The 19964-nt window shown below is 38.3% G+C and overlaps 1 protein-coding gene across 2 annotated transcripts in view; it reads right to left on the reverse strand.

Annotated features, from left to right (window-relative positions):
• KIAA1958 (KIAA1958 ortholog) overlaps window positions 1-19964 on the reverse strand; it is a 187020-nt gene that overhangs the window by 70982 nt on the left and 96074 nt on the right. For both annotated transcript variants that reach the window (XM_067743643.1, XM_067743644.1), the window contains exon 2: window positions 17693-18887. In XM_067743643.1, the coding sequence (XP_067599744.1) occupies window positions 17693-18863 (1171 nt within the window). In that variant the 5' untranslated portion in view covers window positions 18864-18887. The remainder of the gene's footprint in view (window positions 1-17692; window positions 18888-19964) is intronic.

Here is a 19964-nt window from a genome sequence, read left to right on the forward strand (position 1 = left end):
AAAGAGAAGGATGAAGAAAAAGAAACATAAGAACTGAAGGAAGAGTTAATTCAAATACAAAATATTTTTTAAAACCCCTCTAATTAAAATTCTCAAAGAGATTTGATAGATTATTATAATTATAATCCTCATAAAAGGAACAAGTACTAAAGGAGACCTTTTTTTAAAAAATTTATTTACTTTTGGCTGCACTGGGTCTTCCTTGCTGCACACGGGCTTTCTCTAGTTGCAGCAAGCAGGGGTTACTCTTCGTTGCTGTGCGCAGGCTTCTCATTGTGGTGGCCTCTCTTGTTGTGGAGCACAGGCTCTAGGTGCTCGGGTTTCAGTAGTTGTGGCACATGGGCTTAGTTGCTCTGCGGCATGTGGGATCTTCCTGGGCCAGGGTTTGAACCCGTGTCCCCTGCATTGGCAGGTGGATTCTTTTTTTTTTTTTTTAACATCTTTAATGCAGTATAACTGTTTTACAATGGTGTGTTAGTTTTTCTGCTTTATAACAAAGTGAAACAGCTATATATATATACATATGTCTCCATATCTCCTCCCTCTTGCGTCTCCCTCCCACCCTCCCTATCCCACCTCTCTAGGTGGTCACAAAGCACTGAGCTGATCTCCCTGTGCTATGTGGCTGCTTCCCACTAGCTATCTATTTTACATTTGGTAGTGTATCTATGTCTATGCCACTCTCTCACTTCGTCCCAGCTTACCCCTTCCCCTCCCTGTGTCCTCAAGTCCATTCTCTATGTCTGCATCTTTATTCCTGTCCTGCCACTAGGTTCTTTGGAACTTTTTTTTTTTTAAGATTCCATATATATATGTGTTAGCATATGGTATTTGTTTTTCTCTTTCTGATTTACTTCACTCTGTACGACAGACTCTAGGTCCACCCACCTCACTACAAATAACTCAATTTTGTTTCTTTTTATGACTGAGTAATATTCCATTGTATATATGTGCCACATCTTCTTTATCCATTCATCTGTTGATAGACACTTAGGTTGCTTCCACGTCCTGGCTATTGTAAATAGAGCTGCAATGGACACTGTGGTACATGACTTTTTGAATTATGGTTTTCTCAGGGTATATGCCCAGTAGTGGGATTGCTGGGTCATATGGTAGTTCTATTTTTAGTTTTTTAAGGAACCTCCATACAGTTCCCATAGTGGCTGTATCAATTCACATTCCCACCAGCATTGCAAGAGGGTTCCCTTTTCTCCACACCCTCTCCAGCATTCACTGTTTGTAGATTTTTTGATGATGGCCATTCTGACTGGTGCAAGGTGATACCTCATTGTAGTTTTGATTTGCATTTCTCTAATGATTAGTGATGTTGAGCATCCTTTCACGTGTTTGTTGGCAATCTGTATATCTTCTTTGGAGAAATGTCTGTTTAGGTCTTCTGCCCATTTTGGGATTGGGTTTTTTTTTGTGTGTGTGGTACGCGGGCCTCTCACTGTCGTGGCCTCTCCTGTTGCGGAGCACAGGCTCCGGACGCGCAGGCTCAGCGGCCATGGCTCACGGGTCCAGCCGCTCCGCAGCATGTGGGATCCTCCCGGGGCACGAGCCTGTGTCCCCTGCATCGGCAGGCGGACTCTCAACCACTGCGCCACCAGGGAAGCCCAGGGGTTGTTTGTTTTTTTGATATTGAGCTGCATGAGCTGCTCGTCAACTTTGGAGATTAACCCTTTGTCAGTTGCTTCATTTGCAAATATTTTCTTCCATTCTGGGGGTTGTCTTTTCGTCTGGTTTATGTTTTCCGTTGCTGTGCAAAAGCTTTTAAGTTTCATTAGGTCCCGTTTTTTAATTTTTGTTTTTATTTCCATTTCTCTAGGAGGTGGGTCAAAAAGGATCTTGCTGTGATTTATGTCATAGAGTGTTCTGGCAGGCGATTCTTAACCATTGTGCCACAAGAGAAGTCCCAAGGAAAACTTTAAAAAATCATGTTAGAGGAAAGGAATTTTCAGCAATTTAAAGACTCAAAGTTTGGGACTTCCCTGGTGGCGCAGTGGGTAAGACTCTGTGCTCCCAATGCAGGGGGCCCTGGTTCAATCCCTGGTCAGGGAACTAGATCCCACACATGTGCTGCAGCTAAGAGTTCACATGCCACAACTAAGGAGCTGGTGAGCCACAACTAAGACCCGGCGCAACCGAATATATAAATAAATATTAAAAAAAAAAAAGACTCAAAGTTTACTTCCCACCTATCTCTTCTTGGGAAATTATTTTATGAACTCCAGCAAAGAAAAGGAGAAAGTAAAGGGAAACATGAAGTCTAGGGAACAGTGGTTGCAACCCGGGGAAAACTCGAGTGGGTGGGATGGTCACCTTCGGCTTACATTAAATCAACTTGTCCAAACTGCAGTAGGAAGACTGAAGGCCCAAAATAGGAATTTTGGAGGGACTACACAGATATGATAAGAGCACACTGTTCTTTTGTCAAAGAATGCTATCAAAAATTTTAGGAAAACACACACACACAACCTCCAAACTAGAATAATACCATATTTCATTGATTGTGAGATGCACTTCTTCACATTTTAACATCTCTGAAATTTGTCTCACAATTCCTGGGAATTATAGTTTAATTAGTAGCATGCTTTTTATTTCTTTGTGGAACACAAAATAATGGTATATCTTACAATCAATGATATTTCAGATGCAATGAAATACAGTAGTAATAATAATAATGCTGGGACATACTTATTGAGAACTTACTCTCTGTACCAGGTATTGTTCTAAACCCTTTACATGGATTAAGTCATTTATCCACATAACAACCCTCAGGAACATTCTCCTTTCAGTGTCCCAGAGTTTGTGAAATTCATCAGGATGAAAAGAAATTCAATCTTAGAACACTAATAGCTATGAACAATATTTACACTGTCAAAATAATATAAACCAATATATAATTGGTTTTGAACGTTTAGAGTCAACCTAAGGATAAAGCAGAAAAGACTTAGTTGTGGCCATAGAAGAGAATGAAAATATTGACAACCTTGTGAAATTAAGAAGATGGTAAGAAGGGAGGGGAGAACAGAAGAAGGTAGGATAAGGACACTAATATCTTCACCCTTAGGTTGAGAAAGCATATTTATTTCATCTTTCATTATCTTTAGTTTTTCTATTGGTAATGTGTTTTAATGGCATAACAATCAAATAATGGGAGGGTAATGAAACTGAATTAAATCATCATTTATAACAAGGAGTCTGTAGATATTTTCTGAAGTTGATAAATCAAGAAAAAAAATCAAGAAACAGAAGTATAAAAAGTTTGTGTAAAATTTTGGAAGAACTGAAAATAGAAAGACTCAAAAGAAGTTTCCTTTGAAGAGTGGGATTATGAGGTGATGAGAGCTGAGGCGAGACTGCTATTGTTCAGCAAATTTTATGGATTGCTGTGTACATGAATAACTTTGAAAAAAATGAAGAACATTGAAAAAGGCAATAAAATTATTGCTTTTTTCTAAGAAAGCAATCCTATAGTTTTAAGGCAGTACTGAAGAATCAGCCTGGTATGTGTATGATAACTGAAGTCAATAAACCACCTAAAAAAGACATGCAAAAATATAAATAAATAAAAATAAACCACCTAAGATACATCAATCAACTCAGATTTACTGTTCTCTGATCACTGTACTGATCAGTGTTCTCACCTAAAATAAAGCTTAAATCACCTTGTAGCCACAGAAGCATAATTCATCATTTTTGCCATGTTATATAAATACTTCTTCTGGGTCTAATACACCCTTGGGAACACAAGCCATTAGTTACATAAATGAGATCTAGACTGAAAGAGAGGTATTGCTGGGCCTAAACTACAGTGGATCACCTGCATACTGCCCATCCCTGCTGTGACCCAAGATGGTCAGGCAGCTCAATCTGAGAGGAGCAGGAGGAATCTGCTGCTTCTCGGAGGAAAACAGATACAGGGATGATGTCTGAAGCTAAGACTGTGGTACTCGATGACACTGACTTGTCTGTCCAGGGGTTGTACATTATTTCATCTCTTCAGACCACAAGGAATGAATACCAAGGCTAGAAAATCAAGGTCAATGCCTCCTCAATTCTGAACTCGTGCCTAGCTTCCTAGCAGTCTTAGTCAAATCCAAATTCATTGAAGAGAATTATATTCTGAGGTTCATAGCAATTTGCTCGTCTGCTACATTTGGGTGCATTCTGCATATCAGGAGGTCTCAATTATATGTATGTGAACTTTAAGTATATAAAAACGGTTCCTTACTTCAATGGTATAGTACAAAAAATGCTTCTATTCTAAAGAAAAAGAAAGTCAACTAGGAAGATTTTCTTGTAAAATATTAAGACAAATGACACTTAGGAAGTGCAAGCACTGGAAAAAATGCTGATAAAACTAATTAACTTCTCAGAAAATTATGCATTTGTACAACAGAGAGCAATTAACTTGATTTTCTACTTTTGCCTTTCAGAAAACTAGTAAACAATTATATTTTTAATTCTTAAAGATAGATCACTAGTTGTCTGCAAAAATAAGCAATATTACAATTTTAATTTTACTAGGCTCATGTTATTTTTAGATATGTAGAAAGTGTCTTGAGTAAATTATATTGTGGAAAGGGTTGCCTGTAGCCTCTGCACTTTTAATTTCCCTCTAAGAAAGACTTGCTTTCATTTATCATAGTGGTTTAATTGTTCACTTAACCACTTTTAGCCATATATCATCCTAGTCTTTATAAATATGTTATCTAAAGGCAACCAATTTAGTATTAGAAAGCCACTCACAGTTTAACAGCATCTTCGTTCAGGAAATATTTTAAACAGCTTTTTTAAAAAGTTCGGAATGTTTTGAGAGGGCTAGAGTTAAGGTGTCTCTCCCATTCAGAGTGCAGGCTGTGTGTGAGCAAGAACCATGTTTTCTGCCTTGTTCATTGGGGTATCTGCAGTACCCAGCCTGAACTTGGCCTTGGTAGGCTTCCAATGGATATTTGTTGAATAAATGGTCACGGCATGTTTCAGAACTCCTAACGGATGTTTCATCCTATATGCAGAGAATTATGACTACATTGTAGATATACGGGTCCTGAAGACCTTTCAGCATTACCTACAACAGTGCTGTGCCTTTGGACAGAGAATACGAGGGTGGCAACAGAGATCCCAAGAGGCCAAACACTCAGAAGTCATCAAGTCGAATTTCCAAATCATCTAACTCTGTTTCCTCCATACTAAATGCCTTTATTGTTGCCTCATTCGAGCATTTATTGCCATCTCCCATCTGGATTACTGCAAGTAATGGCCTATAAAACAGTTCTCAGTCCCAGTCTCTACTTCCCCACTGCTATCAGTGTGATCTTCTAAGATAACAAACTGTGTCCCTCGGCTCCCCACGTTAAGTTTGTGACATCACATGAAAAGCCTTTCACAGGTGACTCCAGCCCATCTTTCCAGCAGCAATTCTCCTAACCGCTTTGAAATCTACGCTCACACCACACTCAAACCTTTGCTTCCCTGCATACGTTCCGGCCCTAATTTAATGTCTTTGCTCATGTTGTTCCATCTACTTGAAATCCTCTTCCCTGTGTCCCAAAAGGCTGAGTCAACTGCTCCTTATGTTCCACAGCATTTTATATACCTCTTTCTATACACTTGGAGTTGGAGTTGTTGGTTTGTCTGCTGCCTTCTCTGCACAATGATATACTGGGGTCAGGGAATTTGCCATTCATCTTTGTATTTTCACTAGTCCTGTCATATGGTTGATCTTGAAATAAATGTTTGATAAACTGAAGTGCAAGTGACTTGTCCAGATGCTTAGTAGAAAAAGAGACTTAGATACGTGCTTCCTGTTTCTGATAAAGCGAATCCTTCTATTAAACCCTAGGTCTTTTTAAAAATGATTCTCAGAAAAAAATAATCACTTTAGGATATACTCTAGCAGCCTAAACTTTGGAAAAGTTATAGGCATGACCTAAAAATAAAAGAAAGGGAAGGGGAAGCAATTAGTGGTGTAGTCTCTTCCTACACCAAGACAAGCAGAGATAGGGACCAGCATGCAAAGCACCAACCCCTCCTCTCTTAGTTAACAAGCAGGAGACCACACTTCTTTCCCCTGGAACTCCAAGCAAATCATCTAGTTTCTTTGTAACTCATTTCCTGTCAGTAAAATGAAGGAAACAACCTCTTCTTCATGCAACTCAAGTAGTGCTGATCCTGGAAATGAAAGTGCTATATATCCATAGATAATAGAGGACATTTTGTTTTTGTGGTTTTTATTTATTCCAACAGAAGAACTTAAAAAAAAAATTCTCCCATGACAACATCACATCATAATCATAAGGAGGAAAGCCACAGTGAAATCTGTGAGAATAATTCTCAAATTCCTTGTGCATAAACAAGTATACTGGGAGATAATGGTAGTAAAGTTTGCTCTCTTACCAAAAAACCCTCTATATTCAGTAAAAACAATAATGTCATATGCCTTCATCTCATAAATATTCCACAATCAACTTTATTTATGCTTCATGATCTATGTTTAAAAAGTAATCACATTTAGAAACATACAGAAAAGTATGCAGAATACTAAATTATGCTTACCATGAACCAGAGGGCTCTGTATGGGTTACTTTAATCCTTATATCAACCCTAGAGAATAGATACATTATCTTCTTCATTTTACAGATGATAAAGCTAAGCCAACAGAGAGGTTAAGTGACTTGCCAAAGTCACCCAGAAAATGAGTGGCAGGGCTGGGATTTGCATCCAGGCAGCTGTGTGCCCAGATTTTCACAGTTAAGCACTGTGTTTATATTGCCTCTTGTATAACATATACTCATGTTCCTGCCAGATTTAATAAATGTTAATAATGTCATATTTGTTCCATGGTTTTAAAAGAAAATATCACATAAAGAAGATGTGGTACAGATATACAATGGAATATTACTCAGCCATAAAAAGGAACTAAATTGTGCCATTTACAGAGACATGGATGGACCTAGAGACTGTCATACAGAGTGAAGTAAGTCAGAAAAAGAAAAACAAATACCATATAATATTGCTTATATGTGGAATACAGAAAAATGGTACAGATGAACTTATTTGCAAAGTAGAAACAGAGACACAGATGTAGAGAACAAACGTATGGATACCAAGGAGGGGAGGGGTCACTGGGATGAACTGGGAGATTGGGACTGACAGATATACACTACTATGTATAAAATAGATAACTAATGAGAACCTACTGTATAGACAGGGAACTCTACTCAGTGCTCTGTGGTGACCTAAATGGGAAGGAAATCCAAAAAAAGAAGGGATATATGTATACATATAGCCGATTCACTTTGCTGTACAGCAGAAACAATACAACATTGTAAAGCAATGATACTCCAATAAAAAATTTTTTAAAAATTAAAAAAATAAAATATCACAGATATTCAAGTTTCCTGTGCACCCATTCTCATCCCCCCTCTTTCCCAAAGGCAACCACTATCATGTACTGATGCATCATGGGTCCTTCCAGCCCATGTTTCATAATTGATTACTGTGGTATGTGAGAATGTAACATACAGTACATAGTAATGCCTGTTTGTTTTTTAGGTATTGTACTCTAAATATTATTCAGCAACTCCGTTTTCAAGATTTATCTACATTAATTAATGCAGATCTGCCTGATGCATATATTCCATTGAAAAATACATCACAATTTATCTACTGACAGACACTGAGGTTGTTAACTGATTTTTTTCCTTGTTATCACAAAGAAAGTTGCAATGTATACCCCTCCACATTTCTCCTTTTATAATATGAGGAAATTTCTCTAGGATAGATCCTAGAAACTTAATGCCAAGGTTATATGATATGCACATCTTTAACTTTATTAGATACTATAAATTGCTCTCCAAAGTGGTTGTACCAATTTATATTCCCACCAGCATGTTCCCCATACTTTCAACAACGTCTGGAGTAAAAATTGATAATTTTTGCCTTTCTGATGGTATCGTATTGTTGTTTTAACTTACATTCCCCTGATAACCAGTGAGGTTGAACATTTTTCATATGTTTATTAACTGTATGGGTTTCCTCTTATTAGAAGCACCTCTTCATTTCCTTTGCTCATTTCTCTACTGGATTATTTGACCTTTTCCCTACTGACTTGTGGCAGTTCTTTACATATTCTGTATACGAATATTTTTCTTTATGCACATTAAAATCATCTCATAGATTATTGCTTGTCTTTTAACTTTATGATATCCCTGTCCCAGCTAAGATTTTAAAGGCTGTCAGCATTTTCAATCTTTTCCTTTATGGTTTGTGCTTTTTTGTGTGTCTCATTTAAATAACTGTTCCCAACACCAAGGCTGTTTTGCAAGATTTCCTTCAAGCAGTTTTAAGTTTTATATTTCCATATTTAGATCTTTAAATGAGTTTTATTTTCATGTCTGATGTGACGTAAGGATCTAATTTTATTTTGTTCTACACGGATGACCAACTGTGCAATATCATTCATTGTCTGGTCCATCCTTCTCCCACTGATTTGTGATGGCTCTATTTCACATACAGTTCACATATATGTACAGGAGTGTTTCTGGGCTCCCTATTATGTTCCATGGCTCTATGTGTCTATCTTTGTTGCCAAACTATTCCATTTTAATTACTACAGCTTTATAATAAGTTACATATAATAATGTTATAAATTATATAAGGTATAGTGGGTTTTCATTACTGCCTTGGTAAAACGTTGGTGAAGACCTAAATACTTTGAAAAGACATGACGATATAGCCAATTATTTTTCTTTTCATAACAGAGTGACTGTACTTAATCTCATGTCTCCCTCCCATACTCCTTTCCCAGTATAGAAAACAAGCCTAAAAACTAATTAAAAACCACAACTTCGTCTTTTCTAAGAATTGCAAAACAGGAAGGAAGGAAGGAGGGAAGTGCCCCTCAGCCAGAGGCTGGAGACCACCATCTCCAGTTCCTTAAAAACATTTTGATCACGGGAGTTCTACTATACATGATAAAACCTAAGACAATCCCCCACCACCACTCTGAGAAGTGCCCTTTGATCAGCTGGGGAGAGAAGACCCTGTGACACTCAAGTAGGACAGTCAACAGCTGGTGATCTTCAAGTACAGAAACAATTGAGACGTGTGATACTCAGCAGAGGGGTGGAAGGTGCCTCCAAAAGCCTATTAGAAGGGGTGCTGATAGTAATATCTGAAAGGGTTCACAGTGTTCAGTAACACGCTTAGGGATCTATAGCTTCATCAAGGTTTTGACCTGCTCTCTCTTCCTATGGACATGCAGTCCCATATCACAATGGGAGAGAGGGACCTGATTTCTTCCCTGTGCAATTAGGTGAGTGGAGTGTTGAGTGGAACAAAGTTATTGACTTTAGATGATGTTGCTAACATCAAGCAGTGAGTCCTGGAAACTCCTGGGAGCAGGTACCTAACTTTCCCCCTGGACACGTTCTCAACACTGACTACTTACCGACAGGATGACTGCATGTATACTACGCTCAAGGCATTGGGACTGAAGAGAAGGGTGCTTGGTAGCTCCATTAAATCTTCCCTCAGTATTACAAGAGAAGGGGTACAAGAATAAATTAGGTAAGCATCTAGTCCATTTACTTTCTTCTAAGAGGCCTAATGAAATGAAGCTCACTCCCTTTTACCAGATCTTACCAAACTTTCCACATTTTTACCACCCACTACTGATGTCAACTCAAGGGTGAAATTATGCAAAGAGAAAAAGAAATGGAGGGTAAAAAGGAAGGAAAGAAATAAAATATATGAGACAATATGAAATGTCAATGTGCAATTTCCTAATATCCTCCATATTTGGGCTACCTCCTGGTGATTTTGAAGGTCAATCAATCTCTCTGTCTCAGGGGATCAAACTGAGAAATAGTAAAGAAATAAAATAGATCATTTCAGGAAATAGTAGCACCATGTGAAATGACATGAGGAAAAATACACCTAAGAGAAAACTAATCATTCAAAATTAACTTTTAAGAAATACTCAACACTGTGTTAAGAAGCTCCAACTGTGTTTTCTCTCATTTTTCCAAAACTGCTCTTAAAGCCCATAGCTGAATACAAAGGTACTAAGTACCTCCTTCTCATTCCCAGTTCAGTGGAACTCCCCACAATGGACATATTTCAGCAAAAACCCCCACTGGGAAGAGAGAGAAGGTTTAGGGCAAGGAGAAGCTATCTCTACCCCTCAGCATCTTAAGAGTTGCTTACAGTTTGTATAGCAAGATAGCACACGCTACAGGGCATGTTGTATTAGTGGTTACTTACCAAGGGGATATTTATTTTAGCTAAAAATATAAACCTAGTGATAAAAAGAAAATTATTTTATTTTTCATGCCACATCTAGGAGAGGTGAACACCTTTCCTGGGTTCAGAGGTTATATTCCTCCAGCTTCTTTGTTTAAAACAATGAAAGCCCAGTCTAGCTAGTTTAGGCAAGAAAAGAATTTAATAAAGGCCACACAATTTCCCACAACACCAGGAAACCAGGTTTAGAGGTGACCACGCCACAGATTTGCACTGTTGGAGACAAATCAGCCACCAAACTCCAGCTTGGGCTTCTAACAGTGGAACACTGGTCCTGCTGCCTCTAGAAACTGGACTGTATTTACCAAAAACAGATCCTTCTAGGTACTTCTTCCTTTTTTTTTTTTCGGCTGCATCGCACAGCATGTGAGATCTTTTTTTTCCTTTTTTTAAAATTTATTTTTGGCTACGCGTGGGCTTTCTCTAGTTGCGCTGAGCAGGGGCTAATCTTTGTTGTGGTGCGCAGGCTTCTCATTGCAGTGGTTTCTCTTGTGGAGCACGGGCTCCAGGCGCACAGGCTTCAGGAGTTGTGGCACGCAGGCTCTAGAGCGCAGGCTCAGTAGTTGTGGCACACGGGCTTAGTTGCTCTGCGGCATGTGGGATCTTCCCGGACCAGGGCTCGAACCCGTGTCCCCTGCATTGGCAGACAGATTCCTAACAACTGCGTCACCAGGGAAGCTCCCAGCATGTGGGATCTTAGTTCCCCCACCAGGGATCGAACTCATGCCCCCTGCATTGGAAGCATGGAGTCAACCACTGGATCTCCAGGGAAGTCCTAGGTACTTCTGATTAGAGTCTAGAGTGAGTGCATTTGACTGGCAAAGTTTCAGGTCACTAGATTATGCCCTCACTGAAATATAAACTTGGAAAAGTGAGTTTCTGGCCTCTCCAATGGGAAAGTGCAGATATACAAAGGAGGGAATTCTCTCAAAGGGGAAGAGTATTCAAAGTCACAGTGAAGCCAGAGGGAATAACAATGTGCCCTCTAATGTGGAAACTGCATTTCCTAAATCCCTGCTTCTCAAGCTTCAGTGTGCAAACAGATCACCTGGAGATCCTGTTAAAATGCAAATTCTGATTCTGTGGGTCTGGGGTGGGACCTGAGAATCTGCATTCCTAATAAGTTCCCAGGTGAGACTGGTCCACAGACCATTTTAGTAGATGAATAGATGTTACTGCATAAAATCAGAATCTATTATACTTGACTATTCAAGAGTATTGAGCACAGTCTAATAATGGCAGCAATGATGATAACAATGAAAATATTAATAATGGTGGAAACTATTATTTACTGAATGTTTATCACATGTCATGTACTCTCTTTACTGCTTCACCTATACTTTGCATTTGGTCTCACATGTCTGTGAGACAGACATGTTATTACTTTTCAAATGAGGAAACTGAGTCTCAGAGAAATAAAATGACTTAGCTAAGGTCACAAGGCCAGTAGGAGGTAGGGCTGGGAATCAACCTAGGCATGTCTGATCCCAGACTCTGAGTTGCCAAGCTCTACTATCTCAGTGCCCAGCACTGCCTGCCATATCAATCCTCAGATGAGCACCCCTTTATGAAAACGAGGGAAATGATGGTATTAACTGAGCCTGAATTTTAATTTTGCCTCTCTTACCTTTCAGAATTTATGTTGCAGGTCTTCCTGCAGGAAGGTACAGGAAAGGATGTAGCTAAGAAAGCAAATTTAGTCTTGTTCCACCTTGTAAGAAGAGGCATATATTTCTTGTAGGATAAGGAAATATATAAAATAATGTATGCATGTATATGTATGTATACATATGCATATATATACAGACATAAAAGCATATGCTTACTTATACATATTTCTATCCCTTATATTAGAATACTGTTCTAGTATACCTAGTCTTTGAATGACACATATAAACAACTCCTCTATCTGCCCACACAAAGAAAACTAAATGCTCAAATAAACAAACAACAGCAACAAAAACCCACCCCACACAAATTGTAGTAGGTGTCTCTGGTGTGCTACCTCTTTCAAGATTAGAATCCAGAATGTTCCTGGAAGAACACTCCCACCTGACCCCAACACTCAGCTGTGGGGTCTACTTAGGAATGGTCTCAATACAGTTCCCAGGGTATGAGCTTGATGCTTCAAGGACTAATTTGGGGGTTAGTGGGGAGGCGGTGGCACAGGCTCTGTCCACTGCTAGGCATGAATCCCAGCAACACTTGGCAACCGCCTCGGAGACCAAGCAGGGATCAAGTATCTATAGGTGAAGCTAATACAGAGGAAGCGGAGATGAGACATGGTAAGAGAGAAACTATAGACATTGTTTGAACCCTGGATAAAAGCTCATTTGAAGATGTGTCCTTCGACTATAACGCAGTTAATTGTCTTTATACATTTATTTTAACTCAGATCTTCTGTTTCTGACAAGAGAAACCATTGTTTATTTGTGTCAACACAGACCAAATAACTAGAAGTAATATGCAACTTAATTTTTAAAACCTCACTGAACTCAATTTTACATGAGTAGGTTTCAAAAAGTATTCTATTAAATGCTTTAGACTACATCCATTTTTCTCTGAATGCATTGTTTTATAGAAAATATAATCAATTAGTAAAAATTAGAAAAAAAAGATAAAGAGATTAAAAAAAACCCAAAACTGAAAATCTAGAAATAGACCCAGTTATAAACAAAAATGAGATACATAAATAAATTCAGTGTACAATGGGAATTATTCAATAAGTGATGTTGGAACATTTGACTACCTATAAAAATAATGAAGTGAGGTTCCACCCTAAAATATATTCTGATTGTAGAGTTAAAGGTAAAAAAAGAAAGGAGACAGAAGGGGAGGAGAGGAAAAGAAAAACAAAATACAAAACAGAAGACAATATAGGAAAATATATATTTGATTCAAGACAGGAATTCCTAAGCAAAATGCCAAAGGCAGAAGAGATGATAGCTAAGTAGACAGATAGATAGATAGGTAGGTAGAGGTTGAAAAAACAGCCTTCATAAAAATTAAGAAAATCCATACCTCAAAAAATCCCATCAACAAAATTATATAGAAATTAATGGTGGGCTCCCCTGGTGGCACTGTGGTTAAGAATCCACCTGCCAATGCAGGGGACACAGGTTCGAGCCCTGGTCCGGGAAGATTCCATATGCTGCAGAGCAACTAGGCTCATGCACCACAACTACTGAGCCTGAGCTCTAGAGTCCGTGCTCTGCAACAAGAGAAGCCACCGAAATGAGAAGCCCACACACTGCAACAAACAGTAGCCCCTGCTCACTGCAACTAGAGAAAAAGCCCGTGTGCAGCAATAAAGATCCAATGCAGCCAAAAAAATTAATTAATAAAAAAATTAATGGTAAAGTGGGAAAATGTATTTCCAATATACATGGATATGTATTTCCAATATATATGATAGACTATGAGTTAATATTTCTAATATATAAAGAACACATATGAATCTATTAGAAAAAGATAAAGATGTAGATTCTCAAAAGAAAACACATATATTACAAATGTGAAAAGCAAAAGTTGATTGCTTGCTACAATAAAACTTCTGGGAAAAAAAGCTGACTAATAAAAGGGGTTCTCCTACACTGTTGGTGGGAATGTAAGTTGGTACAGCCACTATGGAAAACAGTATGGACGTTCCTCAGAAAACTAAAAATAGAATGACCATATGATCCAGCAATCCCACTTCTGGTAATATATCCAGACAAAACTATAATTCAAAAAGATACATGCACCCCTACATGCACAGCAGCACTATTCACAACAGCCAAAACATGGAAACAACCTAAATGTCCATCGACAGATGAATGGATAAAGAAGATGTGGTACATAAATACAATGGAATACTACTCAGCCATAAAAAAGAACGAAATAATGCCATTCACAGCAACTAGAGATTATCATACTAAGTGAAGTAAGTCAGAAAGACAAATACCATACGATATCACTTACATGTAGAACCTAAAATATGGCACAAATGAACCTATCTACAAAACAGAAACAGACTCATAGACATAGAGAACAGATTTGTGGTTACTAAGGGGGAGGGGGGAGGAAAAGGGATGGACTGGGAGTTTGGGGTTGGTAGATGCAAACTATTACATTCAGAATGGATAAACAACAAGGTCCTAATGGATAGCACAGGGAACTATATTCAATATCCTGTGATAAAACATGATGGAAAACAATATAAAAAAAGAATGTATACATGTGTATAACTGAGTCACTTTGCTGTATAGCAGAGATTAGCACAACATTGTAAATCAACTATACTTCAAATAAACATGGGGGGGTTCTTGCACAAAATCATAAAAGAAGCTGTGTGTATGTATGTATATTTAAGAAATATACACATAGAAACCCAACTCATGATGCAATAAAAATTTAAATTTATGACAAATGCTCCAAATTTACATAAAAATCTCAAAAATTAATGGAATTGAAACCACTGCGAGATAGTCAATAATTCTTCTAATAATGTATGTCCTCTTTAGTCATGACTGTTTGCTAAGATTTGAGTTGAGCATTGTAATAGGGCTGACATGAAAATTAATAATTTTATCCACACATTGTTAACATTTGTTAACTTTGTGAGTTTAGTTCTAAACAGAAATAAGAACGGTTTTCCAATAGGGAAACAGATTTTTTTTGGCCGCACTGCGCATCTTGTGGGATCTTAGGTCCCTGACCAGGGATTGAACCTGGGGCCACAGCAGTGAAAGCACCAAGTCCTAACCACTGAACCGCCAGGGAACTGCCAGGAAATAGAATTTAAATGACATCAGTAAAACTAAACAAAGTGGAACAATTTCTCTTTGTTTCTGTCTGACTAGTCATTTGTCAAATTATTTATTTTAAAAATATTATTCAAAGGTATGCAGTATTTCTACAATGATTTGATAAAGACTTAAGGTTGCACAACATCCATTTTAAAAGTACCCGATGTTGCTTTTAGCTAGTTCTTTCAGAACCTTTCTTCTTTGCTTAGTCCTAAGTATGCTTTACATATTAAGTACTTAAGGTCCATTTGTACATATTCATTCACATACATTTGGATGTGCTGGAGTCTAAATTTTTTTAAAAAAACCTATGTTTAAAATAAATTTATTCTAATATAAATAAATATGCAAATAAATAAATAAAACTTTTAGAGCACAGAGCCTAGTTTGGGCTCTACAGAACAAAGGTAAATTATAAGTTAACTTTATATATCTCTCATAAAAGAAAAGTATCAATCAGATTTTTATTTGTCCATTGATGTTTCCAGTCCAAATAGTATTTCTCTAAAGCTAATAATATCTTAGCAATATAATATCCTTCCACAGAACAATGGATCAAAACATCAGGATCATTCTTTAGGAAATTCCTATCACAGTCAGTTTGAGCCTCAATGTCTCATTTACTATACACATACTAGTGGACTAATATCCACAAGGCAGATGCAAGGAAATCTTTCAACTTACTTTTGCAGGGGTAAATTATTAGAAGGATATGCAATACAAACAATAGTTTTACTAAGCTGTTTTGCTATACTGGACCACTTTATAAAATACATTTCTGAATTCTACCCTCAAATATAAATTAAGTGAGACTGTAGAAACTCTGTCAGGCTGTCTCCTATTTTACAAAAAAAAGGGAGGAGGGGGACAAATAAATAAACCAAATTCACAACTATTTAAGTGAAAAGGTACTACTTATACCCTATATGTATCAAGAGTTAGAGTCTTAATACAAAGACTTTCACAAGCCTAATAAAGATAATATTGTGTCTAATGATGTGAATATTGGCCAAAGACCATGTTGTGATTAAGTGATTGAATTAAAACTAGAAAGGAAGGAAGGAAGAAGGAGAGACAGCCCAGGGAATGGGACAGAATATTTACAAATCGTATTTAATAGAAGACTTACAACCAGAATCTAAAAAGAACTCTTATAACTCACCAATAAAACGACAACATAACTAGAAAATGGGCAAAGGATCTGAATGGGTTTTTCTCAAAAGAAAGATATACAAATGGCCAATAAGCACATTAAAAAATATATAGTCATAAGGGTAATACAAATCAAAACTACAACAAGTTACTACTTCACACACCCAGCAGGATAATTTTTTCAATGGAAAATAACAAGTGTTGGTGAGCATACGGTGAAATAGGAATCTTTTAAAATTGTTGGTGAGATTGTAAAACAGTGAAGCTGCATTGGAACACCGTTTGGCAGCTCCTCAAACATAGAGTTACCATATGACCCAGTGATTCCACCTCTAGGTAGCTGCCCAAGTGAAATGAAAATATATGTCCACACAAAAACTTGTATATAAATGATATTAGCAGCATTATTTACCACAGCCAAAAAATGGAAACAACCTAAGTATCCATCAGCTGATAAAGGAAAAACAAAATGTGGTCTATTCATACAATGAAATAGAAAGGAAAATAACACTGATAGACGCTACCACACAGATTAACCTTAAAAAAATTATGCTAAGTACAAGAAGGCCATCACAAAAGGCCACAAAATAAGAGTCTATTTATATGAAATGTGCACAACAGGCAGATCCATAGAGACAGAAAGTAGATTAGTGGTTGACTGGGGCTGGGAGGAGAGAAAGAATTACTGCTAATGGGTATGGGGTTTCTTTCTGGGGTGATGAAAATATTTTGAAATTAGATACTAGTGATGGTTAATAATAGCCCAGATTAAATAAATACTGAATGTTAGAATTACAGAACATTTAGAATGTTAGAATTACAGATAGGGGCCTCATATAATTATTTCTTTCTCCTCTCAATCCATTCCAGTTAGGTCCATGTATTCCAGAAATGCAAGTTATCTGATTATTATAAATTTTGAGAGAAAAAATAAAATACTTCTTTGAGATATATTTGTTGCTTTTTAAAAAAACTTGTTTTAAACTGCCACACCAACTAAAATGAATAAAGTGCTAAATTGGTTCAAATAAATAATACTGAAAAAAACATCAGGTCCATTTTCAAAGTATGCCTAAACCAACATCATTTTGGCTTCAAAACAGTAACCAAGAGCATTAAAAAAAACTTTCAAAAATAACTTTACTTATAAAAATTCAGCTTAAGATCAGATACAAACCTTAAATACAGCCATGCAATATCAACAGCACAATCCTACAGCTGTCCTCTCAGCCCTGAGGTACATCGACTGGATAGATGGCCTTATTTCAGATGAATTTCCTTTACTGTATCACCTGGATGTATAGTATTTCATTATTTCTATCTTTCTGAGAATAATAAAGGCCCAAATTCTAGCAAATTGAGCCAGTGGTTTTAGGAGTGCTGACGGCGCAGAATTCTCTGATGTACGTGGATGAGGGACTCTGTCACCTCACGTGCCATACCTGGTATGCACTGTGCCGTGGCCTCAGTGGTTATGGTCGGAGCAACTGGGGGCTGCTGCTGACTGGAGCTCACTTCTGGCTCTGTGTTAACTGAGGGAGAAAGGGCCACCTCACAGGAGGAGACCTGGCTGGGCAGATGGGACAGGAACTCTTCAGAAGCAACTTGCTCATCCTGTCCAGGCAGCTGCAGGGCAGACAAAGGGATGCTGATCTGTTTGTTAGGATGGGATGTGCTCACCGGCATCTGTATGGCCACCTGCTGGCTGGTGCCATGGGCACTAGTGGGTCCTCTGTTTGGTGAAGCCAAAGATACCCTACCAGTCTTCTGGACGACTGGTCTAGACATCACAGAGGGGGATGCAGACATACCATGTGGGTCTAGCTCTGTGCTGATGGCAGATGTTACATGGGGAATCAGCTTAGCAGACCCTATACAGGAGGGACCAGCATGAGTCTGAGGCTTAGGTTTTGCCATCTGCGTCAATGAGAGGGCTGGTCCATCTACCCCTCCGGTCAGCTCTGCATTCGCCACAATATAATAATCTTCAGGAATCTCCTGTTTGATTTTCTTAATGATCACATCACTGCTGCATTCATCAATCATCTGAGCTTGGGAGCTTGAATGGAGAGAAGATGGGACTATTCCAGGCCTTTTTCGAGCAATGCTTTGAGGCCTTTGGGTTTGGGGTTCAAAGTCACTATCCTCATCTGTAACAGAAGATTCACAAACCATGTCAAACAGAGTGTTTTCATCTTCATACTCTTCAACAGCTTCATCCAGTTCAGAGGGCTCACTGCAATAAGAGAAGTCACAAGAGTCTCTGGTCCGATTACAGTCTAGCTTTGCTTTCACTGGTCTCCCAGGGTACCTTTCAACGGGGCTAGTTTGTGTCTCAGAGGGCACTCCAATTATACTGGGACTATCAGAGTTAAAACTTCTGTTATCCTGGAAACAGACCCTTTCTTGGGAGCCAGCTCTGCAAGTAGCTGTCAGTGGCCAGTGATAAGCATGGCCCGCACTACAGCCCCACATTGCTGTCAGATTCCCATGGGAACCTTCCGAAAGCAAATGTTTCAGGTTTGGAATGAGGCTGCAAATGGTCCCATGGCTGTGGGCCCAGCTGACCAATTTGGATAGATTCTCAGATGAGGTATGAAGGCAATCCTCCATGTTACAGGATCAGCAGTGTCTTTCCTAAAGGAAAATAATCAGAATAAGAAGCTATTATTACCCAAGATATTCCCATATCTCAATCACTTCAATTTCCTTAAACTATGATCATATGGCATTAAAAAAATGTACTTCAAAACTGTATCCAGTTAATATCACTGCATATGGGCAGAGACTGGAAGAGAATACAGGAAAAAAACTAAAAACAATCGATGGTTTATGGCTATGGGACTTGAGAAACTTTTTGTTAATTTCCTTTATTGTTATAATGCTTACATAAGAAAAAAAAGTAAAAGAAAAAAAAAGAGACAAGCAATAAAAAAGAGGTGAGCTTTTTCATAGTACATTTTACTTCCAAAGTCACACAGACAGAGGTTCAGTCAGCCCTGTAATAATAAAATGTGTGTATTATTTGTATTAACCAGGAGGATGAACTTCTAACTTCACCTTCTGCTACCATAAACTTCATTACTAGAGGCAGGGCCACCAAAGGCTTAGATCCATTCTAGGATGGATGTCACAGAAGGGAAATCTGCTGGGCACCAGAAAACAAATGACACTACTGGGAGTCCAAGAAGAGAATGAGGGGCTGTATCTGGGAAGTGGGGAAGAAAAGTTTTTAACAGAGATGGGAAAACAGTCTGGGAGGGGAGCCACTAGAGGCCCCTGCTGGGGTCAGGGGCACAGGCAGGCTGTAGACCAGAAGCAAGGATGGGTAGGCCGGGTGCCAGCACCCTAACCAAATCTTAGGAGCAGGCTCCCCACCTCCTTGCTGTCTGAAATTTCTGAGACATTGCCTTTATCTCACAATTTAGAGGTAAAAACATGCGTCTGGTGTATTTCACCATCTGAGGTTCCTAAACACCCAAGTTGGTATATAATCAACTACCACAGAGGAATGAATCATTCCTTATTGGGAAGAGGTCAAAAAGAATACTTGTTATGGGTCCTTGACTGGGTAAGAGTGAGGACAACATGATGAGCAAAAAGAGTAAAGAGGCACGTGGAGTCCACATGTGATTAGAAAGATTTAATAAGGCTCTGTCAAAAGGGACATCCTGGGAAGAACTAGGGAGGAAGGAACAAGGATCTTTTTTTTTT

The sequence above is a fragment of the Pseudorca crassidens genome, chromosome 7 (genome assembly GCF_039906515.1).
Source record: "Pseudorca crassidens isolate mPseCra1 chromosome 7, mPseCra1.hap1, whole genome shotgun sequence".
Lineage (NCBI taxonomy): Eukaryota > Metazoa > Chordata > Mammalia > Artiodactyla > Delphinidae > Pseudorca > Pseudorca crassidens.